This window comes from Cuculus canorus, chromosome 4, assembly GCF_017976375.1.
Source record: "Cuculus canorus isolate bCucCan1 chromosome 4, bCucCan1.pri, whole genome shotgun sequence".
Lineage (NCBI taxonomy): Eukaryota > Metazoa > Chordata > Aves > Cuculiformes > Cuculidae > Cuculus > Cuculus canorus.
In genome coordinates, this window is record NC_071404.1 from 32,750,982 (window position 1) to 32,772,789 (window position 21,808).

The 21,808-nt window shown below is 39.9% G+C and overlaps 1 protein-coding gene across 1 annotated transcript; it reads right to left on the reverse strand.

The window, feature by feature from the left end:
• Nucleotides 1-1,967: 1,967 nt before the first annotated feature.
• Nucleotides 1,968-18,171, reverse strand: ASAH1 (N-acylsphingosine amidohydrolase 1). The gene is made up of 14 exons (XM_009569829.2): nucleotides 17,872-18,171; nucleotides 12,668-12,714; nucleotides 12,399-12,489; nucleotides 11,070-11,156; nucleotides 9,990-10,068; nucleotides 9,027-9,101; nucleotides 8,198-8,243; nucleotides 6,662-6,806; nucleotides 5,427-5,481; nucleotides 5,139-5,220; nucleotides 4,425-4,556; nucleotides 4,084-4,207; nucleotides 3,489-3,545; nucleotides 1,968-2,819 (listed from the first exon to the last, which is right to left on the reverse strand). The coding sequence occupies exons 1-14, from the start codon at nucleotides 18,154-18,156 to the stop codon at nucleotides 2,730-2,732; spliced, it is 1,395 nt and encodes a 464-aa protein (XP_009568124.2). The 5' UTR covers nucleotides 18,157-18,171; the 3' UTR covers nucleotides 1,968-2,729.
• Nucleotides 18,172-21,808: the final 3,637 nt, after the last annotated feature.

Sequence of the window (21,808 nt, forward strand, 5' to 3'; positions counted from 1 at the left end):
GATCAACAAGTAATTAACCACATTCACCATTTTTTCTACATTAAGACAAACACAGTAAGACAAAGTTGTTGGGATTTTTGATCTTAAACAGCTTTGTTTATTTTAGTTAACAGCAGGTATAGGCATTCAGGCTCTGGAAAGACATCCAGGGGATTTAGCTGTGCTTTTGCAATTATAAAGCAATTTCCAGTGTGGAAATGTGGATTGTCTTGCACAAGGGACATACCGAAAGCTCATTAGTTAATGACTGTAAGCAGTCTACATTGCCTTGCTCCACATATGCTAAAGTGGGACAGGACTAATTAAGCAAGTAAACTTACTATTTATTTTTAAATGACAAAGTGATTTGATTATGGCTGTTATGCAACTAATTCCAAATAAATCTGAACTCCCCCCCACCAGATTAAGGTGCAAACTCAGCATTATAAGATGTGCCCTTCATGGTACAGACTGTAACATCTGACTAGGTTTACGTTTCATATGTCCCAGAAGCTGCATTTCACATTATACATGGATTCTTCCCTAATCTAAATGATGCTGCCATGTTGATTTTGGTTTATATAGGCTCAATATTATGATTGAGATTAAAAATGGACTCTAGTTGTACAGTCATGATAACACGCTTCTGCTTGCATACTTCAGTTCAAGAAGTTCAAAACAAATTAGATGTACAACTGGACCAGTCCATTTTTCAAGGTCAATTTAAGTAGCGGGTTGCCGATTTCTGTGTGCTTTCAATACATCACCATTTTACACCCCTTCAGACTGCTTTCTGCTGTGCTACTACAGGGATTGTTCTAAGGCCTAGAATATAATTTTCTTCAGTGAGAAGCCATGTTTCTTTATCAGCTGCTAAAGTTATTTGACAAAGAGCATTCCTTTTCTCCCTGCTTCTTGCAGTGTCAATGGCGAAAGAGCTGTTATAATTTGCTGTTAGCTGGTAACCTAGTTACTGAAACAAGGGATGATTACAGGTTATCTTTTAACATTTCTTTTAGAAAAGGAAGCAATACTAAGTAAAACTTAGCCAGTCATACTTAGATGAAAGTCGATTTCGCATCTCAGTTTTTTGGGCAGTAACTGTTTTCCCTTTCTGCAGACTTTAAATTTAGTGTTCAGTTTGCCATTATTGATAAAACAATAATCTTACAGTAGCCTTTATTGTTTGGATCAGACTACTATAGCATCCTCTGTTCTCAATTTCTGCAACGCACTAATACTGTTCTGCGTGTCCTGGCAATCAAGAATCCCATTATGACTCAATGCCACGAACTCGCAGGCTTTAGTTAGAAAAGCTTATCCAATCCTGTCTCTGCAGACACCAAAGAGACAGCAAACACTTCCTTGCACCAGCGGCAACTTTAAATTCATGGCTTAACAGGAATATGAATAGGACCTCTTCACTGGGGAGTTAAGAAAAGATTGCAGGTGAGCTACCACATACCAGCCGCTAAGCTTACTCTCCCGTGTTTTCTCTTTGCATGTTATAAAACACAAGAATTGGCACTGGAAAACAGAACCAGCAACGCAGCCAGTGACATAGATAAAACTACTAAAATGCCTTCTACATTATCTGCCTCCTAGATTAGGGTGCCTAAGAAAGTAAAGGTCATTTAGAAACAGAGAGAAGTACAGGCACTTCTCTCTGTTTCTAAATGACCTTTACTTTCTTTATTTTAATTTTGGCCAGTGATGTAGTCTGACTTGGCTTGCTTCCTTCCTCCACTTTCCAAAACCAAAGCAACCAACCAAAATCCTCCTAAACAACTCAACCGCAACTAGTAGTTGGCTACTTCCCATTTCAGTAGTAGTTTCAACTGCCACCTTAAGAAACAAATCAGTTTTTCAGACTCTGTTAAATATCAGTCTGCTTGGAAGTGAATGCCCTTTCTGCCATGATATGTAAAACACATATGTCACTTCCACTGAGGTATGAAATCAGTGCATGTGTGCTTTGGACAAAGAAAGAAGTTCAAGAATATTTATTGTATTAGTATTTATTTTTTTGAGACAACAGAAAAATGTGTATTAAAAAAAAATAAATCTGTTAACAGGTCCAAGAGAGAGCATCAGCAAAAGATCTATCAATCAGTGAAAAGACATCTTTCAGCTTAGATCTCATTTTTGATATTTCCTTAAGATGTTGTTTCTGTGACTAGACACGATACTCGGTAGGTTGTTTTATAATGGGGTATCTAAGACATATCCTCGAATCAGAGCAGAACGCTAGTGATCCATCTTAAGTGCTTAGGAAAGAATAACGCAACTGTACTTGCACAGATGGTCTTCTAATGCTCAATTCTTTTTCATGCTTGGTAGGTGCCGTTTTAACTCTTGTGCTTTACAAGCATTTTAACCTAAAAAAAACCCCAACTAAAACAACAAAAAATAACAAACCCACAAACCAACAACAAACCAAAAATACTGTCAAGACTGAAACTCCACATCATCTAGAGATCTAAAGGTAACTGCTGATCTCGTTTGGTAGAAACGGCTGAAATCAAGCCAGACGTACATTAGTATACATTTCTTGTCAGCAGAACTGCTGATTAGAAAGAAAGTCCAACGTAAGATAGGGTCCTCCATTGTTAGAAGCTCATTGACGTTTATATATAGCCATTACATTTCTGAAGAAAGGTGTTGGGCTGAGGAATTTTTTCCATAAGTGTTTTCTTCTTGGAAGGCCTCCATTTCAGATAAGCAGCCTCCAACACAGGAAAAGTACAGGACTACCAAGGACTACAGGGATTTGGACATTCCCGCAGGTAAGTCTCTAGATGACCCTTATCCACCTCCATCAGTGTTGTGCATACAGTCAGCTAATAGGCAGGTGTTGAGGAAGAAGAATGAAAAAAGAAAGAGAATCCGTCTTTACAGTAATAAGGGAAAAACTGTCTCCGATACTACCTGAACAGTTCAACTAAAATGAGCATTTATCTTAGTCAAGAGGGTGCAAGCATGAAAAACTTGTGTCCTCAGCCAAGAATGCTGCCTCTACTGAATACAGTAACTGAACTTCTCATTAAAAAGTCCTTATCATCCCTTTAGTCAAACAAACCCACCAAAATCTCAGGTTCAGTTAGACTAAAACCTCTACTAGTGCAAGAATGTGACTGTAGTACATGTAAACTATGAGGTATATTAATGCCTTTCATGCTACTTGTAAAGGCACTTTACACAGGCTAATTCTGTTTAGAAGGGTCCTTAAGATGTCCTAGTGCAAATGCAGCTATAAGGAAAGGGCTCAGGCTACTCGGAGCTTTAAAGCTATAGGGCCCTTGGAAAACAGTTATTCCATTTTGCTTTAATGAAGTAATGTGGAATTTGGTTAGGTGCTTTTTTTTTTCTTTTTTCCTTTTTTTTTTTTTGTTATGTGCATGTTTTCACCCCCAAAACCCTGAATGTGGCACTGTGACCTCTTCCTTAGATGTACTGTGATTAGTCATCTGCCCCTGACTCTAAGCTTTCTGCAAAAATAGAAGCATTACCTTATTGAGGACAGGCTTTGTGGAGAGAACATCATAAATTGCTGGCAAGGAGAGGTTCTGAAAGAAAAATAATATACTGATGTTAATGGACATTCACCCGTTAGTGCAAATGCTGAGAACTGTAATTCTTTTACTGCTCAATTAGATAATAAGATAATGCTTTAAGAGTACATCTTAGGATCAGAAGCACATGGGCTGCAAACGCTTGAGCAGACCCGATCTCAGTATGGCATGTGACACTTGAGTTAGTGTTTGCTGCCTGACATAGAGTGTTTTAATTTCACTGGTGATAAAGCAGCTCAGGAAACAATGAAAATCTCCCTCGACGTATCTCCAGGTTTATTCCCCGGCATAAGCAGCCACAGAAAATGCTCTCAGGAAACCCACCAAGACAAAGAGAAAGCTTAAAACTAAAAAACATTCATGTAAAGAGGCTACTCTCTTATCCAGAAGCACAAATTGTCTCAAAGGCATTAGCCACTTCTTTCACTACAGCTGTGCTTGCAAGTGCCCTGAATGCTCCCGGCTACGTCAGATCAGTACTGTAACTTGGGAATTTCAAAACAACAAGATGAGGTATCCGGAAGATGTTTACCTCTTGCATTGTCTGGTTCAGGCATTTCATTGCAGGTGTTCTACGATTATCCAAGATTAGCGGAGGTTTCCAGCGATCGTAGTTTGTTTCTAACACATACCACGTGCCTTTCTTGATATCAAGGCTGGAAAAGAGCTATATGTTTGTGTTCTGCTTCTCTAATACAATAAGTACATATATAATATATACTACATACAACGATTTTTTTTAAGGCTTGCTGTGGTATTTTTCAATGATGCTAAACAAGTGAGTTCTTGCACAACAGAAATAATGAAAAATATAGGACAATTATTGGTGGAACCTGTCCTCTTCTGAGGCTGAGTCAGGTCAAGCATACTCACTCCCAGATATCCAGAGCAGCTGTCCTGGAACGAGTTATCACACACCCTTCTCCAGAATTTTTTCCACCCAAGATAAAGTAAGCTGGGGCCAGCAGTCTTGTTTTTGCCAGTTTGTCTTTTGCATCCTGGTAACTGCAGATAAAGTAGTGTTGGACTATTAAATGGTTCAAGTACTGAAGAATAAGTTTCACAAACCCAGGAAAAGTCTGGGTAGTTACACCTTTCTTCCCCTTTCATGCACATATGAGGAGATTGTATCACAACAAAGGAAAACATTTAAACAAAACTCTTCCAATTGCTTTGCTGTTGACAGATGCTCTCTGCACTTCTACATTTAAAACAGGAATAAAATGATGACATGCTGTGTTATATTCCACCTAATTAATTTACTGCATGAGAACTTTGTTTCTGTTTACTTCCTACAATATATTACTACCTATTGGATGTGTTTTGATGCAGAATGCTGTTAAGCATTCAGATATGAACAGGTTCATTAGAAAATTAACAAATCAGAAAAAAACACGTGAGGAATTTTAAGGGATTACATGTGATGCCTCCCCCCAACCCAGAGTACCAGCAAACCCAGAACTATTTAATGTTAAGAATTCTAGGAAGATATCTGTATTATTAGAAACCAAGCATACATCTACAGTATTCATGCCAGTTGAAAACAAAGTAGATTAAAACAGTAGTGTATTTAGAGGGGAGAAATACCTTGTAGCATTCTCTAATACTGATCTTGTAAGAAAGCCCATCCACATACCATCTCTTCTACCAAGAAACCATTCGAAGATTCCTGCAAAATATCACTGCTTACAGTAATTTGTTTTCAGAAGTTTCATTCATGCTATTCCAACTTTCACAGACTATAAAATGAACTGTATTTTATCTTACTTATCTGGAATCTTTTCACCATTTGTGTGCCTCTTTATTAAGGTAACTGGTATGCCCAATGTCTGGAAAACTTGTACAGAAATAATGAAATAAAGGAGTATTACTCACCAATATAACCACCATCAAGACTGAAACGCTCATTCATTGTCAGAGTGAACAAGTCCTGAAAAGCATCAAATACGTCAACCTTCATCCGTCACCTCCCCATTAGTACCAGTAATAACAGGCAACATTGCAATTTATGTGCCAGTTGAGCTTCTTGTTCATAAGACTCTTTCCCTTTGAGTAATGGGCCACAAGATCAAGCCCGTGTGGAGAGGAACCTAATTTACATTATTTGAGTAAGCAGAAATGAGTTTTCTGATCTGGCATAGCAATCCAGCAAAGCAATGCAGCAAACCACGCTCTTACACTAAAAGCAAGCCAAGCTTGTGGCCATTTTTCTCTTGGTTCTTGTTGCATCACTAAATTACCAGTTCTCCTTTCCCCGCTGGCTGTATGCGATTTTCTCAGACCTCTGAATAGTATTCCAGTTTGAAGGCAGATTTTTAAGTCCCAGTGCTAAATACACTCTGGTACGTTATTGCTATTCATGTGGGCATGCAGCTATACACAATTCCAGTTGCGTTACTTTGAACTGCAATATGCAATTCAACCTCAAATCCCAGTGTTTTCCAACTGGTGTTTTCAGAGAAAAGTGGAATTCAGCTACACTGGATCATTTTCAGAATGGACTCTTTATATGACCAGAAGACAAAAGTAAACGGACACAAAGCAGGGATTTATGTGACAAATGCTCTACTATGAAAAGGACCACCTAAAATAGAGGATAAAGGTAGAGCAGGTAGAAAAATGAGGAGTTGTGGTAAGCTGGAGACCTGCTCTGTATTGCTGGCTTTAAGATGTAGATAAACTCCAGATTTCAGGTGCCTAAAAGTCTTGCAATGTAGGACTCATTTTCCAAGGATTGGAGAAAGAATTAAAACAGCACAAGTATGCTGTTTCACCCCTGGGATCACAGTAGTATCTATTTGCTAGCAAAAAACTCCAACCACTTGAGCACTTTGTATTCATTCCTGTTTGTATTCAGAATTCAACACTGGTTTTAAGAATTGGCCAAATGTGAATATTTCATTTAGGCAAACTCCTTTTACAGGGAAGACTGCAGCATTGTTTTCTTTTACCTTTCTTCAAACAGCCATACTGTGTACCAGAACAACGAACAAAGAGATAATTTTAAAAAACATGCTGAGGCAGAGGATGAAAGCAAGGAAAACTTACGTCTTAAAGGAAAGTCTGAAGCACCATTGACAAACTGACAAGCTCCTGTCCCTCATACTTACTGGTTTGACTCCAGACACCATGCCTATGTATCCTGCGAAATTGGTAGACCTGAATACTGTTTTGTTGTTTCTCTGGAAGTCCAAGTTTACTACTATAGGCTTCAGCTCCTGAGTTACAGTCCATGAATTATTTTTAACATCCCACCTGCAGAAGACATAACAGCATTTGAAACTTCCCACCTTAAGCAGGTTTTAAAACTTCCCTCCTTACGCACAAAGGTTTCCTCCATGGGATGCCTGTCCTCTGATCTTATTCATGGCAGCCAACACCACTGCTCAATAGTTACCAGAGCAGCACCAGCAAGTCTTTACTAAAGCCTACACATTTAAAGAACCAAGTTTTGTTCAAACCAAGAGTATATGCACTACTCAGTATTAAACAGCACCACCAATACAGGCCATTTGCTTTGAACACATATAACTTTGTTCTACTCCTGCTAGCAAAGGGAGGCTGCTAAGGGTACTGCCTGTGACACCAAACCTTCTGTATCCTGAAAACATACACAGCTTGTCCTGCCGCAGAAGGAGCCAGTTGCCCCAAATTCTTACTTTTCAGAGGGAGAAAACAAACCACATACTCCTGGATTTGTTCTACATGAAGGGAAGTCCCAATTTCGGTTTGCAGAATAAACTAGGAGGCAAGGGGGTGCTAAAGAGCATTTAGCAGACCATTAAATTCTCCAGAAAGAATGCAGGTTCTGCAAACAGCTTTGAAAGTTGCCTTAATTTTCAGGGAGTATTTATGACAAGTGGCAGAAGTTCAACACAAGCAAAACTAAGGGACAGGTGAAGTCACCGTTCACAACATCTGAGTTTTGATAGACAGGTAAGAATTCTAATGAAGATGGACATTTAAATTCCATTTGGGCCTTAAGAGTTACCTTGATGAGTGATATTACAAAATACACTGGGATAATAAAGGCAAACAGTGAACTGCCTGATCATGAGGTACAAAATGAGAACTCTAAGAGAATCCAGTGCTGGGCAACAATCTACAGAGTTTCCATCCAAATGGATGACCTAAGATCAGTGGAATACAAAACACTGGCTTCTGAGTAGAAATGGTAAGTGATGGGACGCGCGAACAGAGCACGGTATGTTAACAAGGGGGATAATTTGGAAAAAAATACCACAAAACCAAGCTCCCAATCCACATTTCACTGCATGGACTAAAACTCATGCTTCTACTCCATTGTGTAAAGAACAAGGCAGACCATACCTCAGAGACAATGGACCATTCTTTGGTTTGAGAATTTTAGCATGAACTGAAGCTGAGAAAATACTAAGGAACACTGAACACAACTGTTTTACAAAGTCTTTCCTGACAAGCTTCGAGTAGTTCTATGTAAAATTAGTAGAACAATCTGTTTGTTCATTTCAGCTTTTTCTTTTCACAACATGCAACTCAGAACTACTTGTCACAGTCTTAACAACATCCAATTAATCATTTAGACTCAAAGAAAGCATGCAGAAATTTCAAGTTCAGCTAGCGTTTTTCAGGTTAAACAAAAAATAGGCACAAGTTTAGGTGCTTACCCAAGAAAGAGTCCAAAATCCAAGTTTCTGGCATGATACAGCTTCCCTACATAACAATGAACAAATAAATATATAAATAAAATGCTAAAGGACACAAATTCCAGCTTAGAAAACCAGGAAATAGAGTATGCAGGTAAAATACCATAGCCTAGTCGTCCTTTTTATAAGCACAAACAAATGGAGGGTGTTTTTAGGTCAGAGAAGTGTTTTGCTATAACTGAAATCAAGTAATCTTGTAAACTGCTGTCCACCTCAGCTTGAGATGCTTTCCACATTATCTTAATGCAATGGTAATATCTTGAACTTCCTCTAAAAGTGAGACACCTGTAAGTCCTCTGAGAATCCCTCAGAAATTTCCTAAGCTAGAAGAGGTGCAGAAAAGGGCTGCAGAATTAAGTAAGAGAATGAAAGTGTCTCTCCTCTTAAAACAGGTGATCTATTTCCTCTAGCACCATATACATGTGATAGCTAGAAACTATTTGCAAAATGGATTGCACTAGGATCCCTCATGGTGCTGTGAAAGTATCAGGTGTCTGGCTGGCGTTTCTTTCCCTAAATAAACAAATACACCTATTAAAAAAAACCCAAAGCAAAATACCCAATAAAACCAAAATGAAACCATCTTTGCAACTATTTTTTCCCTTTTTTTTAACCCGTGACACCTGCGATCTCTTACTCCCTTCTCTGGAAATAGCTTTTTATTATCATTGCTTTTAGTCTCTTCTACTAGACCTTTTTGCCTGTAGTTGAGAAAGACTATGTTTGTATAATTGAAGTAGATCCTCTCCTGCATAAGAGAAAACTGTTAACACTATTCTGGTTGTATTACCTGTTTTATCTTCTGCCACTATTGATGTACATACAGTAAAAATTTCATAGAAGATGTTAAAAATAACAATTTCCCCTAAAACAAAAAGAAACAAAGTTCAATAGTTTGAAACTTTTGCCACAAAGAGAAAAAAAAGTTACAAAAAAGCATACTGCAAAGTTCAGCGTTCTATAATATTTCTCTTATGATTTTCTGTTTAAATCTCATATTTGAAATGACCAATTCAGTAAAAGCAAGAGCTTCCTGAAAAGCAGACAGAAAGATCACAATCCTTTGGCCTTTGCCTTACTATGCAGAAAGATGAAAGTCATTGCTATTTCCTTCTCCGGAAATGTCAAAACAGGCTATATAACTCACTTTGAAGAGGAAAGCTGCTGTATGTACCACTGTTCCCACATATGAGTTGCTGACTAGCAGCAGGTGTACTGCTCCTGTAAGGGAGAAGCAGTGGAAGCAGATCTGTGGACCTCTCTGTCTCAGTTCTGGAAGAGCTCAGTGTCTACCTGGAATTGCATTCTTTCGCAGGAGGTGCGTAAGCAAGGCAGGAGGATATGGCAAGGTTCACAAGTGAAAAAAAGCACAGCATGAAACTGAGCCTCGCCTTCTCGGTATGTCAACAGCAGACACACAGCTGAAGGGAAAGCCAATGCAAATTAAGGATTCCACAACATTTTGGTGCACAGGAACTGAGACTCGCTGCAGTACGCAAAACTTAGGAGCAAGAAGCCATAGCTCTACAGTGAAGTCCCAGCCACATGAAAGGCTTATGTGATTTTTATTGCCATTGTCCTCTAAAATACTGTTATCATTTAGCGCAAGATGCAATTTACTGCTTTATCTACCTAATTAATACTTGTTAAAGTCACAGACAACTACAACTATATTGCAGACTGCTACATGCAATAATTTTAAATGTCTGGATTCCTACTTTTCCACTCCATTAATAAAGTGTTGGAAACTTACCCAAAGGAATCCCAGACGCATTTGCAATTCCTTGGAGTTCTTCATTGAAAGGATAAGGAAGTGTTGCAGTCAGATGAGCCTGAAAGGAAAAGTTTTGTACATCGTTTGTGTAAAGTAATTGTATTTTGTTACTTAAAACAAAGCTTTCCCCAATAGGTACAGCCATCTCACAACTACCAAACTGAATACTTAATTCCTCTGCATCTGGCAGAACTTCAGGATATTTGCAGACTACTTAGAAGACAAGTACATACTTAGGGAAAGTAAAAACTACTTATCAAAATATTGATGTGAACAACAGAGATTAGCACGTTATCTTATTTATCGTTAGCAGCAATAGATAGAACAGAGTGAAGCAGGGCTCATATTGTAAGAGCTCAACTGGAACTGAGCTTGACATCAGCATTTCAGGGAACCCCTGACTTTCATACATTGGTATCTCTAACTGTATAAGCTACTTTTATGTCAACTCCACTCAGGCACATAGGGAAACAAATTATGTGTGGCCAGCACGACCCAAGGCTACCATAAATAAAGGTGGGGACAGATTTGGCCTAATGCTGTCTGTAGCACTATACTGTTTTCTTCTGTTCTGATTCTACGCCAAACCCTATTTCAATCAGAACCAATCAATTTGTATGATGAGGCCTGATCACAGTTGCCCCTGTAACCAGGCATTTATTATGGTTTTCAAAGCTTGATTTTATTCTACTGTTTAAAAGGAGTTGAACAAGGCAAAGAGAATTTCACTGAAGTGTTTTGCTACAGCGACTAAGTTAGTAGCACATATATCTAGCATGACTAATCCAAACTTGAAAAGATCTTAGAAGAAATTAGAGGGAAGAGAGGGAAGAGACACACACATTTTAGGTTTGATGGTTTCAGAGTAAATAACAGCAGGCAAAAGAAAGCAAAAATTTCAGCAAGAAGGCAAAATTTCAAAGTAACTTTTCAAAATGGCATTTTTGCTCTGGAAGTGGAAGAATGTCACTGTAAAGTTCTTAATTACCAAATTTAATTGCATTCTAATTCTGGTAGTCAGAGCATACAGTAATAAAATAATTAAGCTGGAATACTTACTATTTTGTTATCCACTATGTCAACAATTTTGCCACTGGGAAAGAATGTATTTGCTATATCCTTGATATTCTGGACCACAGCCTTCAGCTACAAAGAACAAGGACTTTTATTGAATAGAAAAGCTTAAGCATAAGAATTGCTAGAATACAAACAGAACCCGTTCCCATACTTTTCAAAAAAACATTCTGTTTAAAAAAAACCAAACATATTTCAAGAAAATGCCAAATGTGGTGTTCTCGATGAGAAAACTAGCTCCAACTCCCCATTAAAGAGTCACTCTTCAAGCTTTATTCAAACAACTTTCTATATTAGCTCTGACATGTCCCTCTACCAGAGAAAATGCGTTACAGGAAAGATCTGTTCCTTTGATCACATTTCAATACATTGCACTCTTCTATCTTTAAAAATGTTAATTAAAAGCTTTGTTTAAGCACTGCTGTTCTTGAAGCCAAAAAGACTTAATAAATTTCTTACAAAAGTCCAGGCTTTCCATCAGCCACATGCAAATGGCCACAAATAGAGTTCCATCCTATGAGATCTAAGTCCAAAGCACATGAGAGAGAGAAATCTTCAGAATTTAAGGTGCAGTCTAAACCTTACAACACCCACTGACTTAAATGAGACTTTAAAAATAATTATTATAGCACAAATAGAATTTGTCTGGCTTTCAGAGTTGAAAGGTCAAATTTGGCAAAAGTATAGCAAAAATTCCAGGCCTTTTTTTAGAAATTAAATGTTACTGAATTGAATTTTCAGCAACCTTCAGAAGAACAGTTGTTCTAAGTAGTTGAAATAGGCTCAAGTATTTTTAACATTATTTCTCCCATGTAAACCCTACTGCTGCAACCAGCACCCCTGAAAAGGGCAGGAAGTTCTTCACTTTCGCCTCATCATTTCATCACCTCATGTAGAGTTTTGAGAGAAGCAGGGATATGTAGAAGAGAAGGGGTGCTGCCTCAGTTTTCACTTTGGTTTACTGAAGCTGTCCCACTGGTGTACTCCTCCCCCTTCATCCTGTATTACTTCATGACTAAAGAGCTTTGACAAACGAAAGCTTGCTTTATGTCGCATTGCTTTTTATTCCTCTACATCCCAAACATCACTTCCCCCATACTTTACGCTGCTAGCTCAAGTGTTGAACAGAAAAAAAAAAATTACTGAAGCAATTACTTTAATCTAGAATCATACTAAAATAATTAACTAGAAACATTATCCCTTTCAAGAGAATTTTAGCATAGGTATTCCTTTCCAAACCATTTTTTTCAAAATAAAAGGCCATGTGCTAGTTTTATACCTTCTAGGCTTCAATGCAAGCTCTGCATTTCATACCTCTGTCTTTTTGTCGTGCATCAAGTTATCCCATCTTTTGCTTGGAGGTAAATCAAGATTTATGACATATGTGGGTACATTCCCTTTGAACCTGAAAGACAAGGACCAGAGTTGAAATTTGAAAAAGCCTTTGACAAAACAGATGCTTCCCGTCTGTAACTAGCATTTGCTAGATATGCAACATGAACAAACTACAAAAAAACCCTGTTCTGACTTGCAACTCACTACTTTTCTCTAATTTGTTAGACAAGTTGAATCAGATCACTTACGTTGGTCCTGAGGGAGGGTATGTTTTACTCCTGCACTCTTCTCCATACTGTAACGACAGCAAGAAATCACTACTTAGACTCTTTGTTTAAACACTTTATTACTGTAGCAGACTTAGTTTTAAATTAAGCCTTCAAGACTAGTCTGTTAATTCAATCCATGATGACTTGATATTAAAGGAAGGAGAAGTCTTCGGACTTTAGAAAGGGCCCAGAGAAGAACACAAAGTGACAGGAGACAAACAGACACTTCTCCATGCTGTCTGACAGACCTTCAGACAACTTGCCTAACACAGTCTGAGGCAGGCACAAGTTTACGATAAATACACAAACCTGCTTTTTACTCAGTGTGATGCAATGAAAAACACTTCAAAAGCATGTTCCGCAGAGAAGTTCAGAAAACTTAACCTCAGTATCGACCAGTTTGTCTTGTTCAATCAATTCATATTATTATTAATTTTATAGCGCCTTTCATAATTATGTGTAATGTTAAGCTTCATTTTGGAGCTGTGGCAGGGAAAGCACACTGAACTTTGTGCAAACTACTCAGCTGAAACAATGAGCTATACAGCATGACTTTTTACTTAGTGTGGAAAAGTGCTGCTAAACTGGTGCTAAATATTATGAGAGGTGCATTTCAGGAATATAACTAAAACTTAATTACCTTCATTCCTACAAGCATGGCTAGTTACAAATGAACGTTTGAGCACTATATTTAGGCATAATGAAAGTGAATGCGAGGGTGTTTTCCCATCAATTACATAAAACATGTATATACATACATCAACATATGCATATACACGGCAGAATTACAACTGCATATTTTACCCAAGGAAATACAAGCTGCATTTGTGCTTCCAGCCAGTTGAAAGCAGAACAGATTTGGTCCTCAAACTATCTGCACGTATCAGTAAGCTCCTAAGAGTACATGATGTCCCACCAGGAGAAGGAAAGGCACACATGCGATCCAGGGAGTCCATACAAAGGCTCCCAAAGAACAAGTATCTTATAGATAGAACAGAAACAAAAATATATAGGGATCGTTCCACCACTTTGTCCACTCCTCATCCTCACCTTCAATTTTGAATATTTACTCGGCTGTACTAATTAGACTACTTCACTAGTGTGTCCTTATAATGTGTTCTTGCTTCAGTAAAAACTGAGACAAGATCCCTAGCAGCTATGCAACTGGGACAAAGAAGCTAACCAATGCCCAAGTTCTCCTTGAGCTAATCACATTAGCTGTTTTTAACGCATTAATCTAGAAATCACAATGCCTTACACAATGCCATGGACTTCAAATGTGGCTCCGATTTGTTACAGCTGGTAACATGAATCGTTAAGTGGCATGGGTTTCTGTGTGTTATCGTGTGTTTTGTTCTTGTACTGTTTCCAGTAGCAGGGAGAAAGCACAAAATGAATTTCGGCTGTCAGACACGTGAGATGGAGGTATAGGACCAGCAGTTCTGTTTCCTACATTTCACTGTAGTGCAGCTACAGCCTTTGCCTATAGCTACAGCTGGAACAAAAGGTCAAACACAAGGGGTCATTTAATTCTCAAAATGAGGATGTTTCAAAACACAGGGAGTAGGGGAAGCTATCAGATGACTAATTAGGCAACAGAAGTCAGAGGCTTTGTGCAAAACAAGCAAATACTTAACAGTACTAATGCAATTGTATTGTGACATTTTCCACCCTGTAAGGCTAAAATAAATCAGAAAAAGTGGCATTACATATACATCCTACTGCAATGGATGCACAGATTTGGACCTTCAGGAAACATGCATTGCCAAAATATGTCTCTTGACAGATAAAGCCTCTAACAAAGAAATATCCAAATTGGATGAAAGTCCAGTTGATCTATCAGTATAGCCCACGTGTACACAAAGGAAGCAGCGTCAATCATGCAAATTGATTTTAGAGGATTTAAAGTCATGTTCCAGGTACCAAATATTATGTCACTCCTGATGCTCCCTCCTGAGATTTTAATCTTGTAGTTGACACTATTTTTATCTTCCCAGCCCTTTGCAACCTAAGCCACAAAAGAAGCAAGGAAAGTGACAGTTAAAGGAAGAGTTAAGGGAGACAGAGACAAAAGAGTAAATATTCCTTCCTTACATGTCAGTAATTTTACACCTCTCAATGTATAAAGCAACCTAAAGCAACCAATAATCTCCAAAACAACCCATTCATATTCTGAAACCATTAACATTGATTTGAGACATCTGAAGAAAGCCAAGATTATTAACAGTTTCTTTAGGTAAACTATTATATGCTGGCACATAAGCAGTAATTTAAAGAAATGTCAAGACAATCAGAAAAGGAGAACGGGTATTTTTTCTTGTTGTTTTGTTGGTTTTTTTTAACATGAAGTTCTAAGGAGGAACACAAGAATTGCTACCTTTTGCAATCAGCTAAAGGCAAACTATTCTGACAAGGTAAAAAGGAAAAAAAAGACACCTAAACAATTTTATTACAGGAACAGAAAAATTGCCAGGCACTTTCTATCATCACAGTAAAATAAGCAGCTATGAAGTTACTGCTGTGGTCAGTGAGTTCCTCCCTTGTGCAGAGGCGGAGGCTGGAAGAGGATCAATAAATGCTGTATCAAGAGAAGCAGGAGTAGCCTTCCAGAACAAGAGGATTGCCTCGAGTTTCCAATGTGACAAAGCCAGAGATGGTCTCCCAGAAAGAGGCAGCAGAAGATGGGTCCAAACAGGAGGTCATCACTATCAATTTGCATTTCAAGCATGTATCGAAGCTATTCTTGAATAGTGATTAAATGGTCTCTTTTAATTTTTTTTAGTCTGTTACTATTAGGTTACATATTTTGATTTTATGATGTACTGTTGACTTTTGAATTTTCATGTACACTATGATACAGAAATGGATGCATGGCAGCACAGATTCAAAACACTAAAGGAAATAGAACACAGCAGAAAAGAAAGACAATATTGTATGGGGAAAGACAGGAATAATGAAAAATGGAGATAGCACAGAAGATTTATATTATGACTGACTGCATGAAAAAAAGTAGAGCAGAGCAGGAAACAAATAGCTAACAAACTGTCAGGAGCAACTGCTACCTGGAAAAAAAAATAAAAATCAAGCAGTAACAGTCATTATTCACTTCAGTAAAGCAAATTAATTCACTGTTTAATGATTGCTGAGTGAATACTTCAAAACCTAGCCTGACATCATTAACATGAAATAGGTTGATGGTAGCTTGTCCTGTTCTAAAGGATGCCAACACCAACACTTTCTCTACCACCCTCAAAAATATTTTTATATGGACTCTGTCTGGCGTCCTTCCTTAATATTCTGTGTTTCTCATCTTCATATTTAAAAAAAATGAGAAAATTACTGCTTAGAGCTATGAAACACAATTTCACAGGTTAATGACATGGCATTCAATCTTTCTCAGACAAGATAATCTGCTGTATTCAGCATCTTTTGGTCTGTGATTTCTATGGTCTAACACATTTTTCTGTCCGTTTTCATTTATCGGATGATGCCAACGCAGCACTCTCATGCTACAGCAGTTCCAACACTTTCCACCTTTCTGAACATGGAAGTTCAGAGTGCTCTTGCAGCACTGAAGAAATAGGCATCTAGCCAATTTAAATTGCAGTTTGGATAAATTTATCAAGTTCAGTATGATTGAAGGGGCCTACTCGAAAACTAAAGGGACTGACAGTCTCCACCACTGAGATGTAATTCACCATTTAGCTTCCATGTTCTTTGTTAACAAAAAGAAAAGAACCCAACCAGCTGTATGTAGGAAGACAATAATCATTGTTCTTTCTTCAGCAAATTATGCATCCCAGAAATGGAATCAATAATAAAATTTCCAAGGCTGCACAGCAGCACAACCTGGGCAGGCAGTAGATGTGGTGCAAGTGCAAGGATGTAGTAGGTGCAATCAAATGCAAAACTAAACGGTAATGACAGAGTTTGCTGACAGCTGACACTTTCTCCCCCAAAGCCAAGGAAGCTTCTGGCTGAAACGCTGAAGGCATATTAAGCTCTGACTTGCTTATATTATTGGGAAGTTGCTCATGGTGGTGAGGATGGGACTAGGTGCACAAGTGTAGTCAGAATGGTGGGGGAACGCGGGTCATTTAGATGTTATTGCTTTCTACAACTGCCTGAAAGGAAATTGTAGAGAGGAGGGTGCTGGCCTCTTCTCCCAAGTGACAGGACAAGAGGGAACGGCCTCAAGCTCTGCCAGAGGAAGGTCAGGCTGGCCACGAGGAAAAAAATTTTCACAGAAAGGGTCACTGAGCACTGGCAGAGGCTGTCCAGGGAGGTGGTGGAGTTCTCATCCCCAGAGATATTTAAAAGATGGGTAGATGAGGTGCTCAGGGACATGGTTTAATGGCAGACAGGAATGGTTGTCCTTGATGATCCAAGAGGTGCTTTCCAACCTGGTGATTCTATGATTCTATGTCCAGAGTCCTCTGAAGTCATTCCTGCAGTTCTTCCCTCTCCCAGAAACCACACCTGTTTGCCTGAAATCAGTATACATTGCTGGGAGAAGTCTTCGATCAAACACAAATTAATACAAGAAGCCGTGTTCTCCCACAGTATTTAAAAACTAGGTGCGAATACTTTAAACTTCGAAGATATTTAAAAAGCTGAGATTCAGAAACTGAAGAGATGAAAGACTGTTTCAGGAATAAAAAGCACACCAGAAAGCAAGGAGCGCCGTTTACACACAGAACTGGCAGCCACCCTGCTCCAAGCACCTGCCCCCGACTTCACCATTCCAGTAAAAGTTAAATAAGCCGCCGATTGAGTTAAAAAAAAAAACAAACAAAACAACAAAACCCGACGCCCTACGCCCACCCGCTCTGCCCTTCTCCCTAAGGCACTAAAAGACGAAGCTAAACAAGAAGCTAAAAACCCATCACATATAAAAGCTAGACAAGAAGCTAAAAGGCAATGAGCGGATGCAAAAGCGCAGGTGCTTTCAGCAAGCTCTTAAGTTTGAAAAAAAATCATTCTTTCTGCGTAAGGTTACAACGTTCACACGGCGGGTGCGTGGGAAGAAAGAAGGGGGAGCGAGACAGGAGCAGCAAAACACCCCTCGACAAGCGCCAAGGCAGGGCACCCGCGGCCACGGAGCCACCGAAAAGCCGAGCTCAGGGCGGCCTCGCACCCTCCCGGCTCCTTCTCCTCCCTCCGCTCCCCTACCCCAGCCTCACCGGGTCCGGTGCCCAAACGAGCTGCGCCACCACGAGCAGGGAGACGGGCGCCAGCAGCGCTCCCCCAGCCATACTCCCTCCCGGCTCGGCGCTTCCCGTCCCGCCCCCGCAGCGGGGAGGGGCCTCGCTCCCTGCCCTTGGGAGGGTGTCGGCGCGTTTTGTGGTAATGAGAGGCGTGGGGCGCGCGCCTTCGCGAGGAGGAAGGAGGAGTTTTCTCCATCTCGCTGGCTTGAGAGTGCAGGAAGCGGGCGAGCAGAGCCTAATGGGAAATGCGAGGCGTCCCATGCTGTTAATTATTCCCTGCCGTATGTGTATTTGTTGTTGTATCAAGGACAAGCCAGCAGCAGAATCCTGGGCTGCACCAAGAGCAGCGTGGCCAGCAGGGCGAGGGAGGGGATTCTGCCCCTCTGTTCCCTCTCTGTGAGACCTCATCTGGAGTACTGTGTCCAGTTCTGGAATCCTCAACGTAAGAAGGAGATGAAGCTGTTGGAATGATAGAGCTGTTGGAACGGGTCCAGAGGAGGGCTACAAAGATGATCAGAGGGCTGGAGCACCTCCCGTACGAGGACAGGCTGAGAGAGTTGGGGTTGTCAGCCTGGAGAAGAGAAGGCTCAGAAGAGGCCTTCCAGTCTCTGAAGGAGCTACAAGAAAGCTGGGGAGGGGCTGTTTACAAAAGCTTGTAGTGATAGGACCAGGGGGAGTGGGTATAAATTGGAGAGGGACAGATTTAGACTAGACGTAAGGAGAAATTTCTTCACTATGAGAGTGGTGAGGCACTGGCACAGGTTGCCCAGGGAGGTTGTGGCTGCCCCATCCCTGGGAGTGTTCAAGACCAGGTTGGATGGGGCCTTGGGCAGCCTGATCTGGTGGGATGTCCCTGTCCATGGCAGGAGGGTTGGGACTGGATGATCTTTAATGTCCCTTCCAACCCAAACTATTCTGTGAATTTCAGTTTGAGCCAACGACTTTAGATGTCAGCCTCTGTTGTTGGAAGCACCACAAAACCACAAATTAGCACTAAAAAACACCTGGGATCCTTGTGTTTCATCAAGTACCTGAGACGCATTTAGGCACACAGAAAAGCAGCAACACAGTCTCCAATATCATGACTTAATTAGCTGTGCAATTAACTTACTTATAAAACAAACCAGGTGTGGCAAGAAAGAGAAGGAAAGTGCTTTGCAGATGGTTGATTGGAAAGCTGCATGGCATTGCAGAAATCGAGAGACAGGAAAGGGTAAAAGAAGCGCAGGGTAAAGTGTGAAAACCTTGGGCAAAGGGAGAGTGTGGAGCAGTGTGGATGGCTCAGAACATAAGCTTGGAATTGCATAGAGCTTCAGGGACTAAGGCAGAAAAGAGTGGAGCACTGGAGGAAGAAGATACAGAATCAATTGGGGAATATAGCAAATGAGGAAAATTGCAGTGTAACAAGAGAAACCTCAAGATTTTCATGGGAGTGTCTTTCACAAGCAGGAAATTGGGCAGGTTTTTTTTGAAAACAAATACCTGTAAGACAATAATTCTGTATCTACTTCCAGGTATCTGGTATACTTTTATGGACTATGGTCAGAAATAGATTAAGTTAGTCCTATTGTTTTCTAAACATCTGTAGCCTTTTCTGCTCAGCTTTTATTTCTGGAGCAGACACCATTTAGGTGCTTTACTATCTTTAGATGCTTTACTATTTTTAGGACATTTTTAACAGTAGCAAATAAATAACTTTGGAAAATGAAAAACTCTTCTGAATGCTCTGAAGACAAAATTATCCCATCATCACATTGCACATTCACAGCTTACTTTTTTGAAGCCTGTTTGTACTTCTAATTTAGTTCTTTCACCAGAAAAGAAACTCAGTTTAAGGAACAGTTAACATCCTCCAGTACCCATTCTTTTCTGACTATGGCTGTTCTGGTGTGTCTTATCAGAGCACGTGGTCTCTAGGATCCACACCAGTACTTTAGCTCCTCCACTTTGTTGTCTTGATTTCTTCTGTTGGTTTTCAAAAATCTCAGTTAAATAAGAAGAACAAAGCTTCCTAAGATGTACAGTTTACTCCTTAACTGTACTACCTGACAGCTGGCGTCACTGATACTTAGCACTTCATGTTCAACCTCCTGCTATCTCATGCTCATCTATTCAGTACGGTATTACCACTCCCTAGATGCATATCTTCCTCCAAAAGTAGAGGCTGCACAAATTACTTCCCCTTTTCTCTCTTGCAGTTAAATTAAAGCTCTTTGTGCTAATAATACTGCCAGGATATAGTACCACCAGGAAGACCCCATGAATACCTCCAGGGGGAAAATATCCCAATGGAGTCCATATAGCAAGATTTTAATAAACCTACTGATCTTTGTTTTTCTGTCAGACTTTGGATTTCCTTTTCCTGGGACTAAAATTCCAGTGAATTTTGCAGACTGTTGCTTCTGTGTTATCTCAGGACATGTTTTTTTAGCAAGAATCTAGTGTATCACTAGCACCAACGCAGAGGGCAACCCCAGTGCTACTACAATACCTATTCCCTGCAGGGCTGCCAGTCCCTTGACAAATCCAGTACTTCTACCTGGGATGGTCTCATTTAATTTGTTCTGACATTTCTTTTTGTTTCGCTTATTTCTAGCGAGGTAACAAACATTCCTCTCATTTCAATTTTTCCTTTACTATCACTTATCGCTACTTACAGCACCTACACCTTGCATTCTGTTTACATTGATAAATATGGAATGGAAAATGCCTTTCCATGGGTCTTCTTCAGGCTCAGGCTCGTCTTCAGATTCCAGGTACTCCTTTTACCCCCCTTTCCACCAGCATAGCGGGTTCCTCCTTCCAGCTGCATCTATGTTTGAGTAATCATTTTTATGAGTTCTACCAGACAAGATTTTATTTAAACAATATATTCTTGAAAGGAAAAACAGATGCTTTAACATCAGTCTACTTCAAACATCACCATTCACTTCAGATGTGATTAAGATTCACAGTGATTGTGGATCAATGACACCTGCAATGAACTGCCCAATAAATAATTACTCTGGGCTGTAGTCTGCTCCTTGCGGTACTGCCTATTTCCCAGTGTTTCTGGGAGTCATTTTGGCAACAAGCCACTTCCAGGTCCATGATGTTGCAATGATTGCACATCAGGTTACTTATGTTTTGGGGGAGGGACATGTAGTATGGTACCTACAACCAGAAAATAAGCCCTAAAATACCAAACTGAGGAACTCTAGGAAAACGTGAACTATGTTTTTTTTCTGTGATGGCACAATCCAGAGTTATGCTGCATTTTCATCCAAGAATTCCCCAGACTCTGGCCAGAAGCATTTCCCAACAATCACCTATTTATTTCTAGCTTTGGCCTTCTCCCTGCAAAGTCAGCGCCCATGCTTCCATCAGTCCTCCTAAGCACACACAATGCATCTTTTTCAATAATAAAGGAACTCAAAACACGGCTTTGTTCACTGTGAAAAAGGCAGCAGATCCCCTCCACAAAATCTGAGTCACAGAGCGTATGGACACACGCTGGGATTCAAAAGCTTCTAAGATACACAGACAGTTTCATCTGCTTGACCGTTTCTGCTCCTGGTATAAAGTCAGCCACACGCCATGCCCCCATGGCTTTCTGGCTTGCTCTGACTGACGGGTGTCAGTTCTGAGAGCAATCAGGTTAAACACTGAGTTCCCTGGGATAGCCAATTCTTCTCTCTCAATACCACTGAAAGCCTGGGAGCTTTCTCTCTGGACTGTGTCACTGTACATTCTGCCTCCCAGGGCTTAAGCTACATGGCAAATAGCTTACTAGTGGTAATATATACACCTTTCATTTTTCTTGAAGCAGTTCCTGTAAACACAAGCTAAATATTCACAAGTGATGTGGTTAATAAGCAGTTACAACTGGGTCATTAATATGTGAGGGAATCAGTATAAGTCTGGAGATACTTAA